We start from the raw sequence: 22,540 nt of genomic DNA, 5'->3' as shown, positions 1-22,540 counted from the left end.
GGGTAGGACAGGAGCATGACCAGCTATGAAGCACAGATGGCCTGCCTGGGTGGGCATGGCCCATGTCCCATTCCCACATACTCTGTTTCCAAGGAAGGGCTGGTGGGCACCTTAGGGTTTGAGTTCTCCAGGGATGTTTCCAGAAGGCTTCTGTCAGAGACACACCATCTCCCTACTTGCCAACCTGCTACTGTGCACAACCTCACCCAAGGCCATCAGTCACTCATCAGTCACCAGGCAGCCCTCTCAGATGCCAGCCAAAGCCCAAAGGCCTCCATCAGGACTACCATCTGTGTTCCCCGAAGCAATAGCCAGTGTCCATAGAACCAAGTGCTCCGGACCAGCTTCCAGGCCAACTGCCAGCAGGAAAGCCGCCACCACCACTGAAGAGCTCAGTGTCCTCTCTAGCCACCAGGGTCGTCATGGCCCAGAACGTACTGCTGGAAGGCACAGAGGGTTGGTTACACAGTGCACAGCCAACTCCTCAGACCCCAGCCTAGCGAACTTGTCTAGGGGACTCTTAGGGGGATTGTCCCTCTGGAGTTGCTGAGATCCTGCACCACCACACCGTTCTCCCATTTCTGGAAGCTAATGAAGCCAGTGCCAACACCATGGACTCCACTCAGCCATGCCGCTGGTGTGCCTGCTCTCAGGATCTGCCCAGGAAAAGCACCCTTGGAATATTCTCTGTCTTCACAACACATCACAATAGTCTCCGCTCCTTCTATAAGAGAATTGAAGACTGGCCTTCCTGCGACAGGAGGAATTGCCTTGAGGGTGCCAGACCCAAGCTGTGACCAGCAACTACTCTCCCCACCTACCCCTCTCTGCAGTGGTCATCGCTGGGCGCATGTAGATGCCCACTGTAAGTTTCAAGTCCCCCCTCTACTACATAGACAAGTCTCAGCACAGAAAGAGCTGAATTAGAATGCTCTATAGCAACACAGGTCTTCGGGCAGGTGAAGACCCTCTCAGAGTCTCATTTTTGGGTTCTGAATGGGGGATAATTGCACCATGCTTGTGGGATAACGGATGCTTCATCAGTCTGCAGCAAGCACTTAGAACATCACCTACACACAGTCAGCAGAACACGGAACGGTCTGCCTCATAGAGTGGAGGACACCAGAAGGTGGTAGAGTGGAGATGGCAACCCTGGACCTCCGATCTCAGCCTCTTGCCTACAGGAGACAGGTTATCTCGTTCTGGCTTCTCAGCAGCTGTCCTGAACAGACTGTGCTCTTTCCATTGTAGAGATCAGAGAACAAAGGTCAGAGGACTTAGAGCCTTGTACATCAGCCTTAGCCAGAGCCCTGATGAGGCCAATTGTTCCCCTGTTCCTTTTGTTAGCTTGCTGCTTCTTCTTCTTCTTCTTCTTCTTCTTCTTCTTCTTCTTCTTCTTCTTCTTCTTCTTCTTCTTCTTCTTCTTCTTCTTCTTCTTCTTCCTTTGTTTTCCCCCAGGACCTTAGATCTATGGCTCAGGGTGGCAGGAACTCTGTCAACATTGTGGCCAGGAAAGAGCACAGCAGGCCAACACAGTTTCCAGAAAACTGCACAGGGATGGGCTCCATTCAGAGTCACCTTCTATGCTGGTTGACTTTTATCAACTTGACGCAAACCTACACATGCCTACAAAGAAGGAATGTCAGTTGAGGAGTTGCCCCCATCAGACTGAGCTGTGACCATGCCTGTGAGGAACCGTCTTCACTGTGGATGTGGGAGGGTCCAGCCCACTGTGGGCAGCACCATCCCCTAGCAGGTCCTGAGCTGTGTAAGAAAATAAGCTGAGCATGAGCCAGAGAGCAGCCCAGTAATCATCACCCCACTGCCACATTCTCTACTTCAGTTCCTGCTTCCAGGTTTGGTCCCCGAGTTCCTGCTCTGAGTTCCTGCCTCGGTTTCCCTGATGATGGACTGTAATCTGTGAGCCAAATAAGTTTCTGTCTTCCTCAAATTGCTTTTGGTCATAGCATTTATCACAGCAACAGAAACCAAACTAGGACATCTTTCGAGCTGAGGGTAGCACCAAGCCGAGTCAGGAGCAGAGCCAGGGCTGTGACACTCAGTAGACAATGAAGAGGACAGAGAGACTGACCATCAGGGACAGTTATGCCTGCTGTGTGGCCTCCCCAAGATCTACACCCCAAGCCAAGAGGAGACATCTCAGATCCAGGGAATTTCCTCAAAGATGAAAGCATCCAGCCTGGAATACATTAACCCCTACTCTCCATCTGTACTCCACCCCACCCATCCTCACCCCCATTCCACCCCCATTCCACACCCCACACCCCACCCCACACCTCCATCCCATACCACAGCCCCACCCAACTTGGAACAATAAACACCCAATCTTCATCTGTACTCCATCCTCCACCCCCATCCTCCATTCCTATCCCTATCCCATCCCCACCCCATCCTCACCCCATCCCACGCTCCCATTTTTCTACAGTTCCCTCATGGCCTTCTGACAACAGATTGTGATTGACCAACATATGAACACATGAATGAGTTTGCCTCTCTGATAACTGCAGGGGGAAATGTGCCGACTTTTCTGGTGCATTCGCCCACCTAGAGTATGCCAGGCCACATGCTTGTTCTGTTTTTCATAGATAATTGATTATGCTCTGATTTACACATCAGCCCCTTCGAGTTTGGTTATTGGAAATCAGCCTCTCCCACCCCAGTTTCATCTTGTAATCAGTACATCCTTGCTTTAGCCCTGCCTCACTCACCACAATTATTAGGCACCAACTGTATCCCTGAGACTGTCTTAATCACTTCAGCTGGAGTCTGCTCTCTCTCTTCCTCCCTTCCATAGCCACAGAAATGGGGGAGCGCTAGACATGGCTTCTGGTGTTCTGGATTTGAGATCTGGCCCTGCACCAAGTCTCTACACCTTTGGTAGCTCATGGCCTCCAGTTTCCAGCTCCTCGGTTGCATGGCAATTTGGACCATAGACACCTGCAGGCTGTGAGAGGCTGAGGTCAATCCCTGTACAGCCAGGAGCAACCCCAAGACCATATTCCTGGAAAAGTGCTCTCTGCGTTTACCTCCTGAACTGCATCCACCAGATGTGTCTTAGAGGCACATCTGGCTCAAACCCAGGAATCTGGGCTCTTGTGTGGGGGCAGACATGGCTGACACCGTGGGTGCCCCAGGCTGAGCCAAGCAGAGTCCTGGGAGCTTTCTATCTGGGTCAGAAGAAATTAGCACCCAGCACCATCCTTCAACCATCAGAAGGACTTCTGAACATTCTGCCCTCAGGTTCTGCTTCTGTTGACTTTCAGCAGAGGAGACTCTCACATGCTGGTTCATTATCTTTGTGAGGCTGGGCATAGCACCTAGGGTCTCATCTGTACCAGGCAAGCATTCTCCCCACCCAGCTACATAACCGGGTGTTTCCCGATCTGTGTTTCAAGAAATGTTCCCTGAGCAGATTCTGTGTCAGACAATGGTGAGACAGAGAGCTGGGGAGATGCTCTAGCCTCACAGAGAGGTCTCAGCCAATGCTCTCAACCACACAGGAAGGGTCCCGTGTGTACGCTACACTATGCATGTCCAGCTGCAGGGCAGGGCAGAAAGGTATGAGGGGGATTGTGGTCATTGGAATTCAGACCAGTTGCTGGCAATAGGCACTTGGAATTGTGCCTTGAAGGCTGGGTGGGGACTACCAGTGGAGTGGACCAAGCCTTCTAGTGGAGGGGGCTATGTGTACAGACCTCATGAAGTATGGGTGACAAGAATTTCTGGTGACATTCTGGTGTCACAGCATGACGGTGCCTATGTGACACATTTATGTCTGTTCCCCTGAGTCATAAGCCCTTCAGAGGCAAAGGATCCTTAGCACTTTTCCCAGTACCCAGAACACCAGCACCACCTGGAGGAGGATCCAGAGAGTGAGAGGGGTGGGTCAGTAGCCAAGACAGCACAGGCAGGCAGGGGGTCTGGGCTGGGTTCACTCATGGTCCCTACCAGCAGGGACAGTGCTGTGCTTGACAACTTACCTCTAGGGCTCCCGGGGTCAGGAAGGTGGCAGCATACTCAGCCAGAGCCACGTCATCAAGCATGTTCTGCGCCAGCTCAAAGAGCAGGTGGGTCTTGGGCTCTTGTCTTGGCAGCTCCTGCAGCAGTTGCTCAATGAGGCGGTTCCTCTCCTGGCATTTGTGAACCATGGAAGCCAGCTTGGCCTGCAATGTGGGGTGCATGGTATAGGTTGAACCAAGGGCCAAGGCAGTGCCCCATTGTTGGCACGAGTCCTCACCCACACCAGCACCTCAGGGTGGTGCGCTAATAGGCTCCAGGGCCCAGTAGGAGGAGGCGAGAGTTGGGCTCTCTTGTGGTGCAGTGCTCTGACTAAGCTCCTCTCCACACTCCAGCCCACCAGTCTGTACAATGCATTGTGAGGGGAGCCAGGGAACCAACCTGGCACAGCCCCACCTTTCCATTTGGCTTCACGCTGCTGGTGTAGGAGGTCCTTCTTTCTATGTGTTGCTTTCATTGGCTGAATAAAGAAACTGCCTTGGCCTTTTGATAGGGCAGAAACTTAGGTGGGAAAGAAAAAAACTGGATGCTGGGAAAAAGAAGGCAGGCAGGGTCACCTCGGGGTGACATACAGATTATTAGAAATGGATTGAATCAAGATGTGAGAGCTAGCCAATAAGAGGCTAAAACTAATAGGCCAGGCAGTAATTTAATTAATACAGTTTCCGTGTGATTATTTCGGGTGTAAGTTAGCCGGGCGGGATGAAACAAGGGGCCTGCGCTCTCTACTACACACTGTAAAGCACAAAGTCCTGGAGTTTTCCTTCAGATGAGAGGGATTTGTCAAAGCAGGAACTAGTGGGAGAGCATTTTCATGATCTGACTTTATGGGATCCATTGCACTGTCCTGTCTATGGCGGCCCAGATGGCATCTCAGAGTCTCAGCAGGAATTCTCAATTCTGTTTTACCAACACAAAGACAGACAAGGAACGATGGGAGAGGAAGTGGTTCATATGATATCTGATATACGAGCTGCGGAAACTGAGTCCACAGGAGAAGGCAGGAGGAAACAGGGCTCTGGGTGTCATGGTGTTTGTCTGATGATTAATCAAGGCTCCTCTAAGATCACCACACAGAGACCAGGGCCTCAGGATGAACCTCTGCCTCTTCCCAATGCAGGCCCAGATGAAATGTCACCTTATCCTGCTGGCAAAGCACATGTGGAACAACAAAGACCATCCCTGGGTTTGTCCCAAATATAAATATAAAAGGATAGGTGGGGGAACTTCCTTAGGAAACAGGTACTGGAGTGTGTGCAGTAATGGGACAGTGGAGGAGACAAGAGATGGAGAGAGGGGGAAAAAGAGAGAAAAGGGCAGAGGAAAAGAGGAGAGAAGGAAGATGTGTGGTGGGGGTGGGAATGTGAGCACCTGCAGTCTCAAACCCTTCCACCTTCTAGACTGCACCAAGGAGAAAGTGGGACATGACATGTGGGGGGTCAGGACACATGCCACATAGGATGATCCTGAACACATGAGAAGCCAGACGAAGAAAATATATAGAACGCTGCCCACGTGGGGACCTGGGTGGCACCTGTCCCTGGCGTTCTTGGGTGTTTTCATGAAATACCAAGCACTCTATTATGAAACAGCGACGTGGTACTATGTTACCTTCAGAGGACTCACGGCCAGGAGCGCTTCATGCTGCTGTGCCCGAAGCTCCTCGAGCTGAAAGGAGATACACACTTGTGATTGAGCGGTGTGGCTTTGGTTTGGGGACAGTGCAGAGTGCTGGCCTACCATCACCCTTCCCTGTGTAGAGATGGGGTGCCGGGGAACAGCCAACCGTGATCGCCAACATGCAGCCACAGGGACACAATCTTGTGTGAAACTTGGGTCCCTGAGCCAGATGTGATTCCAAGCCAGCTGCCCACTGTGACCTGTGAACCTAAGCTGAGGGCCATAATGAGGCTTCACTAATACAGGGCACCTAGACCCAGGCATGAAACTCAGTCGCTGGCTACTGCTACCACTTGGGGCAGAGTGGCAGCATGGGTTCTGTTCCTGGTGGGAAGCACATCCCAGCCCTCAGCTCTGGGATGGCCTCTGTCACCCAACACATGGAATGCAGCATGCAGGCTTTCCTGGCTTGGTCTCAGTCCCTGCTGGGATGGACCAAGTGTGGGACCCAACACAACAAAGAGAGGAGCGGGGAACAGGCACTTGTATGAGGTCACTCAGACTTTCCACATTACTCCAGCATCCACCAAAGGCCCTCACTTCTACTCAGCCAGATTGTCTGAATTCTTTCCCATAAAATATATTAAAATGGGAATTTTATAGCCATTTCTTCACACTCTCTTTAGAGTCTGCAGTGACCTAAATAAGCCCTCCATCCTTACGCCTGACCTGTTCAGACCCATCATATTTTGGTCAACATTACACACGCACATACATATACGCACGCACACACACATACAATTCAGGATGTGTGCATACAGACACATGAAAACCTGCTACATGGAGAGTGTCTCAATCCTGTTTGTTGATTGAATAGAAAATTCTGGTGATGTTGTCAGGCAAACCACTGGCTTCATCCCTTTAAATCATGCACACTCCCTCCTCATGCAGCTTGTGGTGTGATTTATTTCAGTAGGTCTTTTTTGGTGGGCATATGTAACACTGGTCTGCTTCTTTGTTTTACAAACAGTATTTCTGTGCACCTGCTTGTTGTAACTTTCCAGGACTGATCAAAGGGTAGAATCTAGCTTCAGGTCAACTAAGGTATTCACAGGGACTCAATGTGTTACTTTGATGTAACTGCACCCTGCCTCAGTTTGGGAAAAAGCTTGAAAGTGTTCCTGTGAAGTGAGCACAGGATAGTCGCAATTCAAAAGAGAGCGCTCAGCCCTAGATGGGACATCTGGTGAGTGTTCAGCCCTAGATGGGACATCTGTCTTACATCCCAGTCTCTTCCCAGACTCAGGGATCATTGCAGAGGAGGGGGCAGGGATAGTGTGAGAGCCAGGGTGATAGATGATTACGAGGGAACAGGGTTTTAGGGACACAGCACGCTAGTTGCACATACGAATTTAGTGTTTGTGACTGCACGAGACCCAGGCTCAAGTCAGACTGAACCCCAGCATGAAGAAGGGGAGTGAGCATGGGGTCCCACCACTAGCCAGGGAACTAGTGGTAACTGGCAGCTGCTGGGAGAGGGAGGGCCGGCTTTCTTGAAGAGTGCAGGCCCTGGTAAGTGGACCACACTGTGGTAGAAGGCCACACATCCAAAGTACATGGGCAACACACACCATACTTGATGGATTTAATAAAAAAGACAACAAAGTTGGGTGGATAGGAAGGGAGCAGTGGATCTATGAGGAGCTGGCAGAGGGTTGACATGGTCAAAATGTACTGCATGAGATTATCAAAGAACTAATGAGTTTTTTTCAAGATAGGGTTTACTGCGTAGGCCTGGCTGTCCTGGAACTCCCTCTGTAGACCAGGTCAGGCTGTCTGCCAACTCAGAGATTCGCCTGCCTCTGCTCCCCAAGTGCTGGGATTAAAGGCGTGTGCCACCTCTGCTCAGCATGAACTAATGATTTTTTTAAGCAGATGAGAAAAGAGTAGAAAGAAAAGCTGGAGATTAGGAGAAAGCATTTTTGAGTCATGTATCTAGTCATTGCTTAGTTACAAACATTTTGGGGGCTGCTTAGGGTTTTCTGTATAAAGGATTATAAACAAATATCACGTATTGATGGAAATTAATTCACTAACACTGCCAGCACTGAGCGTTGACACATGTCGAGAAACAAGGTGGGGAGCCCCTGCGTACTGCATTGGGTTTCTGCCAGTGAAAACATTCCACAAAGCCGCAGCGTCAGGATTTCTGCCATTTTGTGTCAGGGTCTGTGTGAGTTGAGCCACGTGTCGGTCTGAACGTCTTCCACAGCCAAGGTACTGAACAAGTCCCCCTAGGGTCTTTCACTGCCCTTTTATAATCATGTCCACACATTTTCTGCAGAGAAGCACGGAATTACCCTCTTGAAAGTATCTGAAGGTACCTGTGCTGGCTAGTCTTATGTCAACTTGACACAAGCTAGACTTATCTGAGAGGAGGGAACCTCAGTTGAGAAAATGCCTCTGTAAGATCCAACTGTAAGGCATTTTCTTAATTGGTGATTGACAGAGGAAGGCCCAACCCACTGTGGGTGGTGCTATCCCTGAGCTAGTAGTCCTGGGTTCTATAAAAAAGCAGGCTGAGCAAACCATGGGAACCAAGTTAGGAAGCAGCACCCCTCCACGGCCTCTGCATCAGCTCCTGTCTCCAGGCTGCTGCCCTGCTTAAGTTCTTGTCCTGACTTCCTTCAATAATGAACAGGGATATGGAAGTCAAATAAACCCTTTCCTCCCCAAAGATCGATGTGTTTTAACTCAGCAACTGGAACTCTAATTATGATAGCGCCTGATGCTTTTAAAAGATCCATATACACACGCCATTTCTAATGGAGGACAGCTGGCTGGAAAGGCTCCAGATCCCTTGCTTTCCTTCTTACATCACTCTATTCTTTAAATCTCTAGCCAACAATGCCAAACTGTTGGTACTCGCTCCTTGGGGTCTGGACACATTTGGAGGAAGAGAAGGGTTGGTCCAGCCTACCTTGCCCTTGAGCTTATCCTGGAGGCCCACAGCCTCATCCCGAGCCACCTGCAACTCCCGCAGTGCCCAGCCCTGGTCCCTGAGCTGGCACTGTAGAGTCCGCACCTGGTGGTGGAGCTGCTGTATGCACAGTTTTGGGTCTTCCTCAGGGACAGCAGCCTTGGTGGTCTGGAGCTGAGGGAAGAAAGTGTGTGTGAAGTTTTCAGGTGTTCATATGCCATAGCCAACAACCAGTACCTGTTCTAATGTCTGTCTGTCCTGTTTGTTTTTCTCACAGTAGAAGGAACAAAGGAAGAAAGGTGAATGAGGGAAGGATGAGGGAAGGATGCAGGAAGGGAAAGAGAAAGACAAGAAAGGAACAAATAACTGTCTCAAATTCTATACCCCAGCCTATTATTGCCAGCATCCATTTCCCACATGGCCTGCTCTTGTGCCTTTCTGTGCACACTTGAGTGTGTGGGTCGTAATGGATATTTTGGGAGAGGAGAGGAAGAGTACATGGAACTCCAGAACAACATCCCAGAATATTATTCTCAAAAATATGTAAAGTAGGACCAGGGTTCTGTTTAATCACTGTCAGTCACCATTGTATCGAAACACTGAGAAATGAATGACATTTCACTCACAAATCAAATTATCAGACACACATTCCAATAAAGCTTCATGACTTCAGATAGGACAGCAGTGCCGAATTTCCCACAAGCACTGGCTTAAACCAGTTTCAGATCATCTCTTATTCTCTGACAGAACACCAGGGTAGCAGATCTCACAGAAACGCCATGGGATGCAGGGAGAAAGGAACTTGCCGAGCTCAATGGTAGAGACAGTGCTGCCCCCAAATGGTCCGGTGTGGTAAGTTCTCATTGTTTTGCTAACTTACATATGCATACATCTGCACACTTACAAGTGTTTTTCTGTATCGATTTTTAAAGATTAAAAATGTTAATTCATGTGTATGTCTGTGTGAGTGTGGAGCACGTGGGTGCAGTGCTCAAGGAGGCCAGAAGACGGTGTCAAACCTGCTGCAGCTGGAGTTACAGGTGGTTGGCGGCTGACTAGCATGGGTGTTGGGAAAGTGGAACTTGGGTCCTCTGGAAGAGCAGTAAGTGTTTCTAACCCTGAGGCCATCTCTCCAGCTCCTCTATGAGATCTGATACAGGATACATAGCCTTTGCCTTTCGCCCACCACGTGCCACATGGCCTCCCCACTTTTGTTAGTATTGGGGTGCCATCTGCAGTTGTGCTCAACTCGATCATGCTAACGTGGTGGGGAGACAGGCCTTGTCCGTGACAGGAACACACCTGTGGGTTCCTGACTTGAGACAACGGTGGGAGGATTTCTGGACCCATGAGCAAGGTGTGATCAATGACCGAACCACTAAGGTAGGTATGGGAAGGGGAGGTACTGCTTACAGGAAGCATCCCCTCCATGAAGGACTGGGGAGCTCAGAAACCCACAAACACCCTTGTCCTTCACCCACTCGTCTCATGTCCCCCACCATTCCACACTCTAGTGGGAGAGGGTGGAAGGGGTCCCAAGCTATTCTGAGGGGGAGGGGGAGGAGAAGAGCGGAGGAAGAGGGAGCAGGATCCATGAGACTCCACAGCTGATCGGACATCTCCCTGTGAGCAACGACCACAGTAGCAGAATGTGATATTTTTCTTAATTAATAGAAATTCACACTGTGTAGGCCTGAGACTCACAGGCTGGGGTCTGTCAGGAACAGATGGGTGCTCCGGATGGTTCCATAAAATTTAGCTCCGTACTCCAAAATGTGGCCTTTTGAGAAGTTTGGTGGTTTGTTGCCACCTCCTGCCTCTGGTGGCTCGGACAAAGACTCTGCCCCATTGGTCCTAAGACAGTGCTCACAACATGATCTGGTGGTAGAGGGGGAAACTGCCTGTTGCCTGTTGCCTTGGTCTACCCTACACAACCGACTGTGTGCTGTGCTTTTGCTTAGGAACACTGTCCCACCAGAGTTCTGGCTGACAGGAAGAGTGACAGACACAGGTCATTCAATGCAATTGACAAAAGGAGGCCCAGAGACTGTGGGGGCCCTTAGGAGCTCTGAGCAGAGGATCTGGCCCCATCTGTGCTGTCACGGCAGACACATGGCACATGCTGGGGCAGTACCACTCTGTAGCATTCACCTATTATGGTGATATAAGTCCCCATCACAATGGCATGGATGACCGCAGAGCTGCGAAAAGCTGTACCTGAGTCAGCTCCAACACCCTGAGCCCACTCCACCCTGAGCCCGCTCCTCCCTGAGCCGGCTCCTCCCTGAACCCAGGCTTCAGGGCTGCCCTGAACATGAGGCTCAAAGGTCAGTAGCAGCTCCTGAGTAAACGCAGGGACACACAGAGGAGCGGTAAAGAATGCAGAGAACTTGCGATGCTGCTCAGGGTGCGGCAGGTGGAACATAGTGGCTGCTGCAGCCGTGGAGACTCAGCTGTGTGTATCCTTACTGTAAGAGTTGGGGGTTCATGTCCAGTATGACAGGAAGCTATGGGAGGGTCACAGGCCTAAGAGAGACTCTGGGACAGAAAAAGGGACCTTTCTTCACCCTCTTCCCTGATCATCCCTAAACCCTGTGGGGTTCATCTCTGTTAATTCTACATTTCCCAACTCCTAGCTGTGTTTGTGATTCCCATACTCCCTCTGTGGTCCTCGAACTCTCTCTCTCTCTCTCTCTCTCTCTCTCTCTCTCTAACACACACACACACACACACACACACACACCCCACCTCAGGGCGGGGCTAACTAGCCAGCCCTGACCTTTTCAGATAGTTTCTCCACCTTCCGTCTCACTCCACAGCCCTGGCTGCTGTGACAGCCACACCGGCTCAGCTTTATTGTTCAGCAAACCTGACTTTTCACTGCATCAGAGCCCGGGCAGCCATCTTGCAAGGCCCTGAAACTCTCTCTATATATCCATCTCCTTGGATCTCCAGTTCTTCCCAGGTCAAGTCAGAATAGCTATTGTTGAAAACACAGAAATAGTTCTTTGCCCGAGCTGGAAAGTGACTGGGGGAGCAACAGGGGTGGGGGATTAAACACAGGCAAGTGCGGGAAGCCCTAGGCTTCTCTCTGAAACTCTGTAGAGCACGGCTCAGGAAATTAGTCCAGTGCTGAGGTCAGGGCTGGAAGGAAGGGTGAGAGACGGAGCTGGATACGGAAGGACAGCCAGGTGTGGAGAACAGAAAATGGAGAGCTGCATTAAAACAAGCAAAACAAATGCTGCCCTTCAAATGTCTTCCTCCGTCCTTCACTGGGAGGGTGACCCACCAGGGCCTCGGGGCCACACACTGCTGAGAAGGTGGCAGTGTTCAGGCTGAGCCAAGGTGAAGTCATCTCACTGAACACTCTGGGAACTCAGCCAATGCCGCAGAAGGGTGGATATCTTAGGAGTAAGTGCCGCACTGGGAGAGTCACCGCACACCCTGGAGCTGAGAGAGACTTACACAGGAATACAGTGACCAGAGGTCACCTCATGAGGGGCCAGCAAGAGACACTCACAGCACTGCTGGGAGGGAGAGGTGGCCGGCGACCTCTACCACACATCACACACAGGTCCTACACCAAAAGCTCTTTGAGCGGGTGGATACATGAGGAAACCGTGAAATGTGACATCTGCCAAGAATCAGGCGAACAGGAGCAGGCTGAGAGATGATCCTGGCGCTGGAGAGGAAAGGAGGGGAGGGAAGGGGAGGGGAGAGAAGAGGGGATTGGAGGGGAGGGGAGGGGAGGGGAGGGGAGGGGAGGAGAGGAGAGGAGAGATCTATAAAGTGGCCGTGGCTAGCGTATTTCCACATTTGAAAGACAGATTTGAAAAGCTGACAAGATGAACTGTTTCAGCGCACAGTCGGTAGCTCTCCTTTGTAAATAAGAAAATGGATGCACAAAGGGCTATGAATGGAATCGGGAGTTCACTGGGTGAGTTTATCAAAAGTGGGTCACAACAGAACACACAGCTAGCCAATTAAAGTCAACAGAAAGCACAAAACAGAAGCCCAGGCCTGCAACACTAAGATAAATGTTTTCAAAAGGGAAAAGATTCAGTCAAGGGGTCTGGAATTCGAGAAGGTGAAAGGAAATTAGGACAATAAAACTGACCAAAGGACAAGCATGGAACTGAAGAGCTGTTTCATAGGCTAGCGTGCTTGCTGCAGGGCTGAGGACCAGGGTTCCATGTCCAGCACCCATGGTTAAAGCCAAGTGTGGTGGCACACACTTGGGATCTGTAATCCCAACACTGGGGAGGCTGAGGCAGCCAGATCCCTGCGGCTCACTGGCTACTCTGAGTTCTAGGTCCCAGAGGAACCCTGTCTGGAATGAAAAATACAGGTGGATAGCTCCAGGAGAATGATACAAGAGGTTGACCTCTGGTATCAACACACATGCACTGCACACACACACACACACACACACACATTGCACACATAGGTACTACACACGCACACTGCACATACATGCATTACATATACACATGCACTGCACACACACATTGCACACACAGGCACTGCACAACACACGTATGCAATAGCACACATGCCCAAACACACAAGCACTATACACATACATGCATGCGTACCTCTGAATATGGAAATTTTTCTTAAGGAAATGATAACTAAAGATTTCTCAAGTCTGAAGAAAAGCATAAATATATAAGTTCAAAGAGCTTGGGAAATGTGTATAAGAATACAAACAGAACCATAGCTAGATCCACCAAGCCACCAAAAATCAAAGATAAGAAGGAAATCTTCAAATCAGTCAGACACGATAGCATACGTTTCTTCCGGAAATGGAAGAAATGACGGTGACAACTGGTTTCCAAATGGAGCTAGTGGGAGGCAGAAGACAACAGAAGGCAGCCTTCAGAGTGCTGTGCGAAGGGAAGCTGCTGACCCACCGCGCTGAATCTAAGAGAAACGATCTTCAAGGCTAACGAGAACAATGTTTCATAAAGAGAAACACAAGAAAGTCAGCCACCAGCTAACTCTCACTAAGAGAAATACCAACAACAACACATTCCTCCAAATTCTTGTAGAAGAATAAACACCACAAAAACATGCAGATATTTGCAAGAAAGATTAATGACTGCTCAAATCAGCAGCAACAATGACATGAGGCTTATTACACATCAAAGCAATGTATAACAAGATAATAAAGAATTAGCAGAGGTAAGCTACTGAAATATTTTTTTGCATGATTTGGGACATGACAAATGCATTCTGAACTTTCTAGAGTGGCTACTAGAACAATAATAGCAAAGTGTACAAAAATATAGGCTATTGTAAGAGAAAGAATTATATACACATATACACACATTCATACACACATACACACATTCACACACACATACACACATTCACACACATACATTCATACACACACACATAATGAAGTGCAGACAGTAAAGGAAAACTGGTAAAAATCCAAAGGCTGTTCTTTGATAGTGACTAGAATTGCTGAGGAGGGAGGGAAGTGGGAGCCAGCAATGGAGAGTGAGGGGGAGGGAGCAGATGGAGACACAGAAAGGGAGAGAGAGAGGCAGGATGCTGGAGGGATGCGGGGTCTCAGCATGAAGGGTCCCTAGACATTAACAATGTGAGCATTTCATCTTGGGACTTAGAAAAGTTGAGATTTGTCTTGGGGCAGGGAGCAGGAGCAACTCAGAAGAGGGATCCCATGTCTGCACCAAAGTCTCAGGTCTCTACAGAAGCAATCCAATTCTCCTGCTGTGTTACCTTCCACGGACCACTTTTCTGTCTGCAACAACTATTAAGACCCCACCTGAATGATGTTGATTCATTCAGGCTGTTTCAGCCATTTTCCACTTGAGAAAATCCAAGGTACGACCTCAAAGTGCAAGCCCTCCCCCTTACCCTTTCTTCTCTGGATCAACTGGGAGGGTCAAACTTACCTGGCAAGTCAGAAGGGAGATCTTGGGCCAACCTGCTTGGGTTAATCCCTGCTGCAGCTCTCCCTGACCTCGCACAAACCCCTTCATTTCCCTGCCTGGTTTTGTCATCTAGCAAATGGGGCTGGAGGTCTAACTCCCTTATATGGCTGCCATGGGGATGCCTAGGTCTTGGGGGGGGTACCCCACTGCAGAGTCAGCAATACAGAAGGGAAGGCAAGCCAACATACCTGGAGGCTGCGGCTCAGGAACCTCTGAGACTGTCCTTGTTGCATGGAACACCATGGTGTCTCCTGTTCTTTCTGCAGCAGAGCTCCGTCTTTCTTTGCCCCGTTGGTGTTTGCTTCCTGAGGCCCTGTAGTGACTTCACAAACTGATGAGGCAAAACTAGCAACAGCCCCGCATTTGGAACCTTTCAAATCTAAGGAAGGTCCTGCCTGCCCCCATGTCACGCCTGATTTCTCATCCCAGGGTGGCCCACAGGCTCGTGTAACCAGTGGTCCTGAAAACAGAGTCACCTGGACCTCTTTGTCTTCCATGTGCCCCTTGTCTCCTGCCATCTTGAAGTTTCCCTGGCGACACCACTTTTCTTCCCTGGGATCCCCGCTCATCTGCAGGACCTCCCGCTCCAGGCCTTGGACCCTGCATACAAGGTGCTGGTTTTCCCCCTGCAGAGCCCAGAGCATGTCTTCTATCCCGAGCATTGTGTCCTTTATCAGCCCTTTGTAACTGACTCCAAGCTCTGAGATGAGAGCCCTGAGCTCCCTGTTTTCCAGGGTGACATGCTCCATCCTGCTTCCGGCTTTCCTGACACTCTCGGACATGGCTTTGTGCAGCCGGCCCAGGTCCCCCTTCAGTTTCTCATTCTCCTCTTCCAGCTGGGAAATCTTGCAGTAACTCTTCCCGTTACAGTCCTCCAGGTCAGACACAGCCTGCAGACACTGGTCCAGTTCGCGCCTGAGGTGGACCAGCTCTCCCTGCAGCAATAGGTTAGCCTGTTCCAGCCTCAGGGCCTTGGCCACTTCTCTGGCCCGCTCTTTCTCACAATGGCTTCCTTCATAGTGACATCCTTCTTGGGCTCCCTGAAGCCTGGCATTATCAAGCAAAACCTGACTTCTCTCTTTCTTTGGGGTGTCAAGGAGTTGAAGGAAGCTGTTCCCCACCCTCTTGTGGGTACACCATGTTGAGGGGAGTGGGCTCCCACTCAGCTCTGCAGGACCCTGATTGGCTTTATCCCCATCAGCTGGTCCTGAAAGAACTTCTCCAGTGCCCAGAGCCACACCCTCCTCCAGCCTCACTCCCTCACCATTCCTGCTGGATTTTGTGTTCAGATCCTGGCTGGCTGAGGCCTGCTGATGGCACAGATCCCCCTCAGTGTCCAACCCTGTATAAGCGACACTCTGGCTCTTTCTCATCAATGCTGACATCTGCTGGGGATCGCCACAGACAAGCTTCAGGTTGTCCAGCTGCTGGAAGCAAGGCCCCACCTCCCTTTCCAGTGTGTGTAGCTGGAGGGTGCTCCTGCCCTGGCCTGTGGTCAGAGTCTGTGAGGGGCAAGGACCTTCACTGCTGCCACCTGCTGGGGCCCATTTGGGAAACTCCAGCAAATCCTGATCACCCATTGGTAGTCTCTGTTCCTGACCTGCATGGCACTTGGAGTCAAGCTGCTCAGAGACACCCAGTGGAGCTGGGCTGGGTGCCGCTTGGAGCTGTTCTTGTTCTTCTTCCCCAGACCACTCCCTTTGCAGGAAGTGAGTGTCTCCAAAGCACAGCTGGTGGCCCTGCTTGTCCTGTGTCCTCCTCCAGACCTCTTTGCCCTTTTCTGCGGGAAGCTGGCTACCATTTGACTCTGGATCTCTCGTATCATGGGCCCTAGAGCTGGTAGTCTCTTCCTCCTTCTCTGGTGACAGTTTTCCCATGTGTTCCCAGCCACATCCTTCCACACCCCATCTCTTTCTCAAGGGATCAGGACTTTCCTGTGACTTAGAAGTTGTCCCATGCAGAGTCAGTAGGAGACATTGACATTCCGGCCAGAGCCAAGGACAGTGGGCCATGACTTGGGTCTCTGAAGCCCTGCTCCCTTCCTGTATGCCCTCTGGGGCTTGACCCTCAGTGTCCACGATCAGCTTCTCACTGGTTTCCTGGTCCAGCAGAGACTTGTTGTCAAGCTCCGATTTTATCACACCCAAGGCTCCCATCACCTCCCACTTCTCTGAACTTGCAACTGGAGGCCTGCTTCTCTCCTTCCACATGCCTCTGGGCTGCTTGGACTCTTTTGTGGAGAATGGGCCATTTGAAATGAGCGGAGACTCCTGGCTGAAGGAGGCGACTTGGCTCCTTGCCAGATCACAAGGCCAGTCAGGGTGTGTCAAAACCTCAAGGGCAGGGGACGGCTCGCTGTCCATCTCTTCTAGGGTCTGAAGTTCTTGTAGGAGATGCTTCCAGAGCAGAGGTGGCAGTGGGGGCTGCGGTTCTCCAGCAGGTACCCAGAGCGGGAACATGGATGTGGGTAACAGTAGGAGGGAATCCTGGGCTCCAGCGGCTTGAAGATTCTCTGAAACTCCTGCCAAGGGCCAGAGTCGCTCATCCATGCCTGGTTCTGGGGGGCAGCTACACAGCAGCCGAAGAATCTGTCCATCTAGGTGGGGCTGGACAAGAGCACCCTGCAGCTGGAGAGAGGAAATGGGGTATGAACCAGTCTCTGCCTGCCAAGCTCCGCCCCCAGTGCGCTCTGATCCTGCTCTTCCACCTCAGGGCCTCTACCTGAGCTCCTCCCATTGCCCAAGATTCTCCCTCTCCCAGACATCCTCAAGGAACGCCACTTCACCTCAAACCAAACATTTCCTCCTCACAAATACCCAACCCCTGGAGCAGCCCTGGCCTCAGGGGCAGCAGTGACATGAGTTCTAAGACAGTGATGAGACTATGGATAATAGAATTAGCAGACACAGACAAGGCACTGAACCTGAGTACATGCCATTTCAGGGTGACAGAGGATTGTGCGGAATTCCTTCCTCTACATGAAGCCAAACTGCTTGAGGGGATAGTTCAGGAAGTGAATGAATGAGTGAACAAATGCATGCATGGATGGATGGATGAGGTTTAGAACCACAGAGTCACATCAGGACACCACTCCCAGTTCAGCTTTGTTTCTTAGGACAAGAGATAGAAGCTGGGGTCAGTGGTTTGCCACAGCATTAGGACGAATTCAGATTTAGCTCCTGAGATCAGACCATTGGAGTGATATGGAGTACAGAAGGCGGAGACCAGGGCTCTGTACTCTGGAGCTGGGAGTTCTGGGGGGTCCCAGCATCCCTAGGGTAGCTCTGGGGGGTCCCAGCATCCCTCCGGTCTCATCATCTCTGGATAGGAAGGCAGAACCAGCTCTGTGGGTAGTCAGAGGGCTTCCCCAGGGCAACATGAGTGAAGTAGCCCAGGCCAGGCGCTTGGTCTGGCTTTCTTTGATCCCAATATACTTCTTAGTCCAGGTCTCAGCAAACTGCATCCCATCCCCCCAAACCTCTCACTCAATCACTTCCAGAATATTCTTCCAAACCTGGAGCTTTCTAACAAGAAGAAGTTCCCCAGGGTGGCCACATCACCAAGCACATAGCAGGGCTACTAAGGCCCCACTGATCCTCCTATCTGAAGAACCCTCTGGCCTCACCTGTCTAGGCTCAGACACCGGCAGGTCTTCCTGGAGCTTGCCTATGATACTTGCTGGCGGCTGATCTTGACCATGGCTATGGGGCTTTTCTGAGAGCTGGCCTAGAACAGCAAGACCCCACGGTTAAAATCACTCTTAGAAGATTTATCATAATGGCCACCAACAGCCATGTCAGCTGAGAGATGTCTCTCTTGACTCGGGTCTTTTAGCCCACAGTGAGTCCTGATAAACCCCACTCTTCTGCCGGGTGAGGACCTGAAGTTGGAAGATGTGAATGACTACCAACAGCTAGCAGAGGAACTGGCTCTCAAGAAGAACCATGGACCAGAGCTGGACGATGCCCATGGAGCATTTTGAACCCTCAGGATCCTCATCTCCCAACCCTGCACAAGGTGATACCCCCTCGCACAACCCAGAAACAGCCTTGCCAAGTTACTTCCCACCTTGGCACACTCAACAGCTCTGCACCCCAAGATACGTCCTGCAGAGCTTCCAGGAACAGCTACACCAAGTCACAACACACCTTGACCTATCCAACATCTCTGTCCCCCTGTCAACCCCAGACGTGACTAAATGGGGACATCAGCTGCCTCCTCCTACAATGGGCAGTCCTGGGTATCATGTGGCTTGGACTACTCTTACGTTTTGACGGCTGAGGATGAGCAAACAGAATCTCTTATAGTAGGGAGATGAGAAATTATGTCCGACATTAGAGACCAGGGACATCAAAGCCCCAGTGATTCTCAGACTGACAGTCACAAGTCTCATCCTCAAGCCAAGGGGCTGTCTGGGGTAAACGGTGGCTAGAGTGATCCCTGCTTACCACAGATGTCTCTGTGAGGACAACACCCCACTACCAGCCTGCAGCTGGTTGACACCCCTTGAGAACTGAGTGCATTAGTTTAAGTGTCAAATTATCCTAAGCTAATGGCCCCTGGAACGTCACACACTGACTCTACTTTGACCAACTGTGTGCTTGAGCCTCTCTGACCCTCGGATGAGCCCTGGCTTGTCTGTAAGAGGAGCAAGTCACCCTGCCCAATACTGTAAGAATAACACGAGGACCAAGCTAGCTGGCCTATCACAGGGATGTCAGGTGGCCCCTCTATGTACCACGGCATCCACAAACCTGCGAGGGCTTGAAGTCCACAAGCATCACTGTGGCAGCCTCGGCTGCTGCAGGGATCCAGCACCTCTTCCCTGGGCAGGGGCAGAGAGTCACTCTGGGAACAGCCTGAGGCACCCTTGAGAGAGACAAAGAATTGAAGAGTCACAAGTGCCCTGGTTGAACTGTCCACTCCAAGCCCACGCCTAGGCTCCCTCATAGCAATGGTCAGACTCCTCCAAAGTAAGGAAACTAAGACTCAGAAAGTGGTGGGCCTAACCTGGGCCATTGTTTTACCAGGCCACAGTGTTCTTGTTGACTCTTGAGATTCTTTCAGTAAGTTAAAGGGGTGGCTGTCTGTCCTTGGAGTAGTCTGTCCATCTAGACATGAGATTGTATGGGGAGGTGTGGAGGGGGGCGGAGTCCCAGCCTTGCTCCTGTGTGGTTTCTCTGTCCCACCGGGGAAAGCTGGAATCTGCCCAGGTATGTTGAATGTTTCCCTGTGAGCAAGTCCTAAAGGTGACAGTAACCAGTGATCTAGGAAGGGTCCCCCCCGCCACGGACCTGCAGGAGGCCAGTTGTGTGAGCCGAGAGGAACATGCCCAACCAACATGGTCCTGGAGACTACCTGTGAGCTGCTCCAGCTGTCATGACCACTGTGAACTCTTGCCCCTGATATGGTGGCCTCCTAGCCTGCCACCATGCTGGCCACATTCTCTGCCTCTGGACCTCTGCACAGGCTGTTCCTTCTGCTACTTTAGGGTAGGCTCCTACAAGCCTGTCAGCTGTCATACAGGCCTCTTTGTAGCTGGCTCCTGGCCCTGTGCCCACTCCACTGAAGATTTGACCAGCAAATTAACCTGGAAACCAAACCAGATCAGGATGCCTCCCCTTCTAACTCTTCTCCAGCAAGAGAGAGAGGAAAAAAAAAAAAACCCTTCCCCCCAGTCTCACACATACGCCTTGTTCTGTGTTCTAGCCAGGGACTGTAGACCCCAGGGTATGGGGCAGGGCTGTGGTAAACCAAGGTGTATTTGAGTGGCCCTAGGCAAGCCCACATTAGAGCATGCAATCCATGAAAGATGGCAGTAAATAAGGCTTAGTGTCCCGCAGAAGCAGTGGTCAAGTCCCCATGAGGCTTTCTTTGGCTTTCCTTGACCTTTTCACAAATCAAGTCCCCATCATCCTCCCCAGCAGTCCCTCCCTCAGCCACTCTGTGCTCGTGACCTCTTACCTGTCTGTGCAAAGGTTTGTGCTACATCCTTTTGCCTATAAATCCTCAGCCCCAGCTGCATCATAGATTCCTCCAGATGCTTCCAACAAAGACTAATCAGAACACTCGACCCCAACCGCTCACAACCGGAGGGCATGCGCACCAGTTCACACCCTAATAGACAATGGGCTGCACCCAGAGAGGCCTGACCGAACAGGCTATTGTCAAAATACACTCAGAGCCCGGTCCCCTGCCGCTTTTTCTGTCCACTCGCTTCTCACTGATCATAATTAAACAGTCCCAACTGCAGCTTAAAAATTACCATGAAAACAAGATGGAAATTCAGAAAGATGAAGGGAGGGAGACACAAATGCAGGAAGGTTGAAAAGGATGGAGAAGAAGATCAGAAAAGAAAAACTAAATGAAGCAGAAAAAAAGAAAGGGGATGAGAAGAGAAAGAAAAGCTCAAACTCCAAGTAAGGGTGAGGAAAATAGAGGCCAGAAGGAGAGGAGAAACGGGCAGGTGGAGAAAGAAAGGCTGGAGTCAGAGTCGCTCATCATGTTCTGCCAAGGCCAGCATTCACCATGGCGCTTACCACTGTGCTTCTCTGCCCAGATGGTTTCATGAACATTTGCTGAGCCCCAGCTAAGGGCCAGACCTGCTTCTGAGGCTGGGGACACAGCCGCAGAAAATGCACATGCTCTCTACCCAGGGAGACATCTAGGCAGCATCCTGCATACTAGGACACTGAAATGATACCTTCCCTCTGGTCTACCCCTCACTTTGTGAGTGATTAAACCAACAGTCAACAAGGGAGAGGAACTTGTCTAAGGTCACAGGGCAAGTCAAATGGAAAACAGAAGAAAAGCTCCCATATCCGGCCTCGATCCTTCCCAGGACTGTGCTCTGCCCAACCCCGAGAAAATGGCGGCCTGGATTCTGGTTTGCCTCCCCGTGTGTGATTGTTCTGAGATACAAAGGTGTCTAGACACAAGCATTTATGCATCACAGTACATCTTTCAATAGAAGACTTCCACTTGCACTAAATGTAAACTTTAGCTTTAGCTTGGTACCATCTTTTTATTATTCAATAGTTTAGAAGAACCAAATCTTCCCAAACTCTCCCGCTGTGATTAGGGATTGGCTAACATTCTCTGCCCATATAGCCCCTAAGCCGCCACTTCTTAAAATGGGTGTCGTGAACCACACAAGGCTGTACAACTAAATGTCACCCCCAAAAAAATGGCAGTAGTAAACGGGTTCTAAATTCTCAAGTACCCCAAATAAAGTCAGAATCAAATAAGCAATGAAAATGAGGTGTTCCCAGTAGCACTGACCCACATTACACTGTGTGACCTTATGCAAAAACATACACACACTTCTTCTCATTATATGAAATTTTGCTTTCATCTTTAGAAAATGGTAAACATGTATATAAGAATTGTTGAAAATAAAATTTGTATTACTTATCATCACTAAATGTGACACGTATACCCATTTTTAAATGTCTTTTATTTTTATTTTTGTGGATCTGTGTGTCTGTGTGTAGGTATGCATGCACTGGGGAGGTGGGTATGTGCCAAGGCCAGAAGAGGGCCCCAGATGCCCAGGAATTGGAGTTAGAGGTAGTTGTGAGCATCCTGATGTGGCCACTGAATATCAAACCTGGGTCCTCTGTAGAAGGTGCACATGCTCTTATCCTATTCATGGAGGTTCATGCTCACACAGGAAATATAGGCATTCGTATGGCATTTGATACTCACTGACTGTCAGCCCTCCCCAAAGGCTTAGATCTACAAAGGCCCAAGCCCTGCAGAGCAGCGGCTCCTTTAAAAGCTGCATGTATTGACTATTTCCTTCTGTTTTCTCTCTCTCTCTCTCTCTCTCTCTCTCTCTCTCTCTCTCTCTCTCTCTGTGTGTGTGTGTGTGTGTGTTTCGCTGGGAATTGGGGACTTCACACATGCTAGGCAAATACTTTTATTTCTTGACTTG

The 22,540-nt window shown here is 50.4% G+C and overlaps 1 protein-coding gene across 3 annotated transcripts in view; it reads right to left on the bottom strand.

Moving 5' to 3' along the window:
- Positions 1-22,540, bottom strand: part of C6H4orf50 (chromosome 6 C4orf50 homolog) — an 83,554-nt gene that overhangs the window by 47,476 nt on the left and 13,538 nt on the right. For all 3 annotated transcript variants that reach the window (XR_009057233.1, XM_057771099.1, XM_057771098.1), the window contains 6 exons: positions 19,359-19,473; positions 18,230-18,330; positions 14,793-17,231; positions 8,639-8,812; positions 5,650-5,706; positions 4,002-4,184 (listed from right to left, as the gene is read on the bottom strand). Coding sequence is in view for 2 of the 3 variants with exons in the window: in XM_057771099.1 (XP_057627082.1) it covers positions 4,002-4,184; positions 5,650-5,706; positions 8,639-8,812; positions 14,793-17,231; positions 18,230-18,330; positions 19,359-19,473 (3,069 nt within the window). In the remaining variant the exon portion in view is untranslated. The remainder of the gene's footprint in view (positions 1-4,001; positions 4,185-5,649; positions 5,707-8,638; positions 8,813-14,792; positions 17,232-18,229; positions 18,331-19,358; positions 19,474-22,540) is intronic.

Source organism: Chionomys nivalis, chromosome 6 (assembly GCF_950005125.1).
Source record: "Chionomys nivalis chromosome 6, mChiNiv1.1, whole genome shotgun sequence".
NCBI lineage: Eukaryota > Metazoa > Chordata > Mammalia > Rodentia > Cricetidae > Chionomys > Chionomys nivalis.
This window is presented reverse-complemented; position numbering and strand designations above follow the sequence as displayed.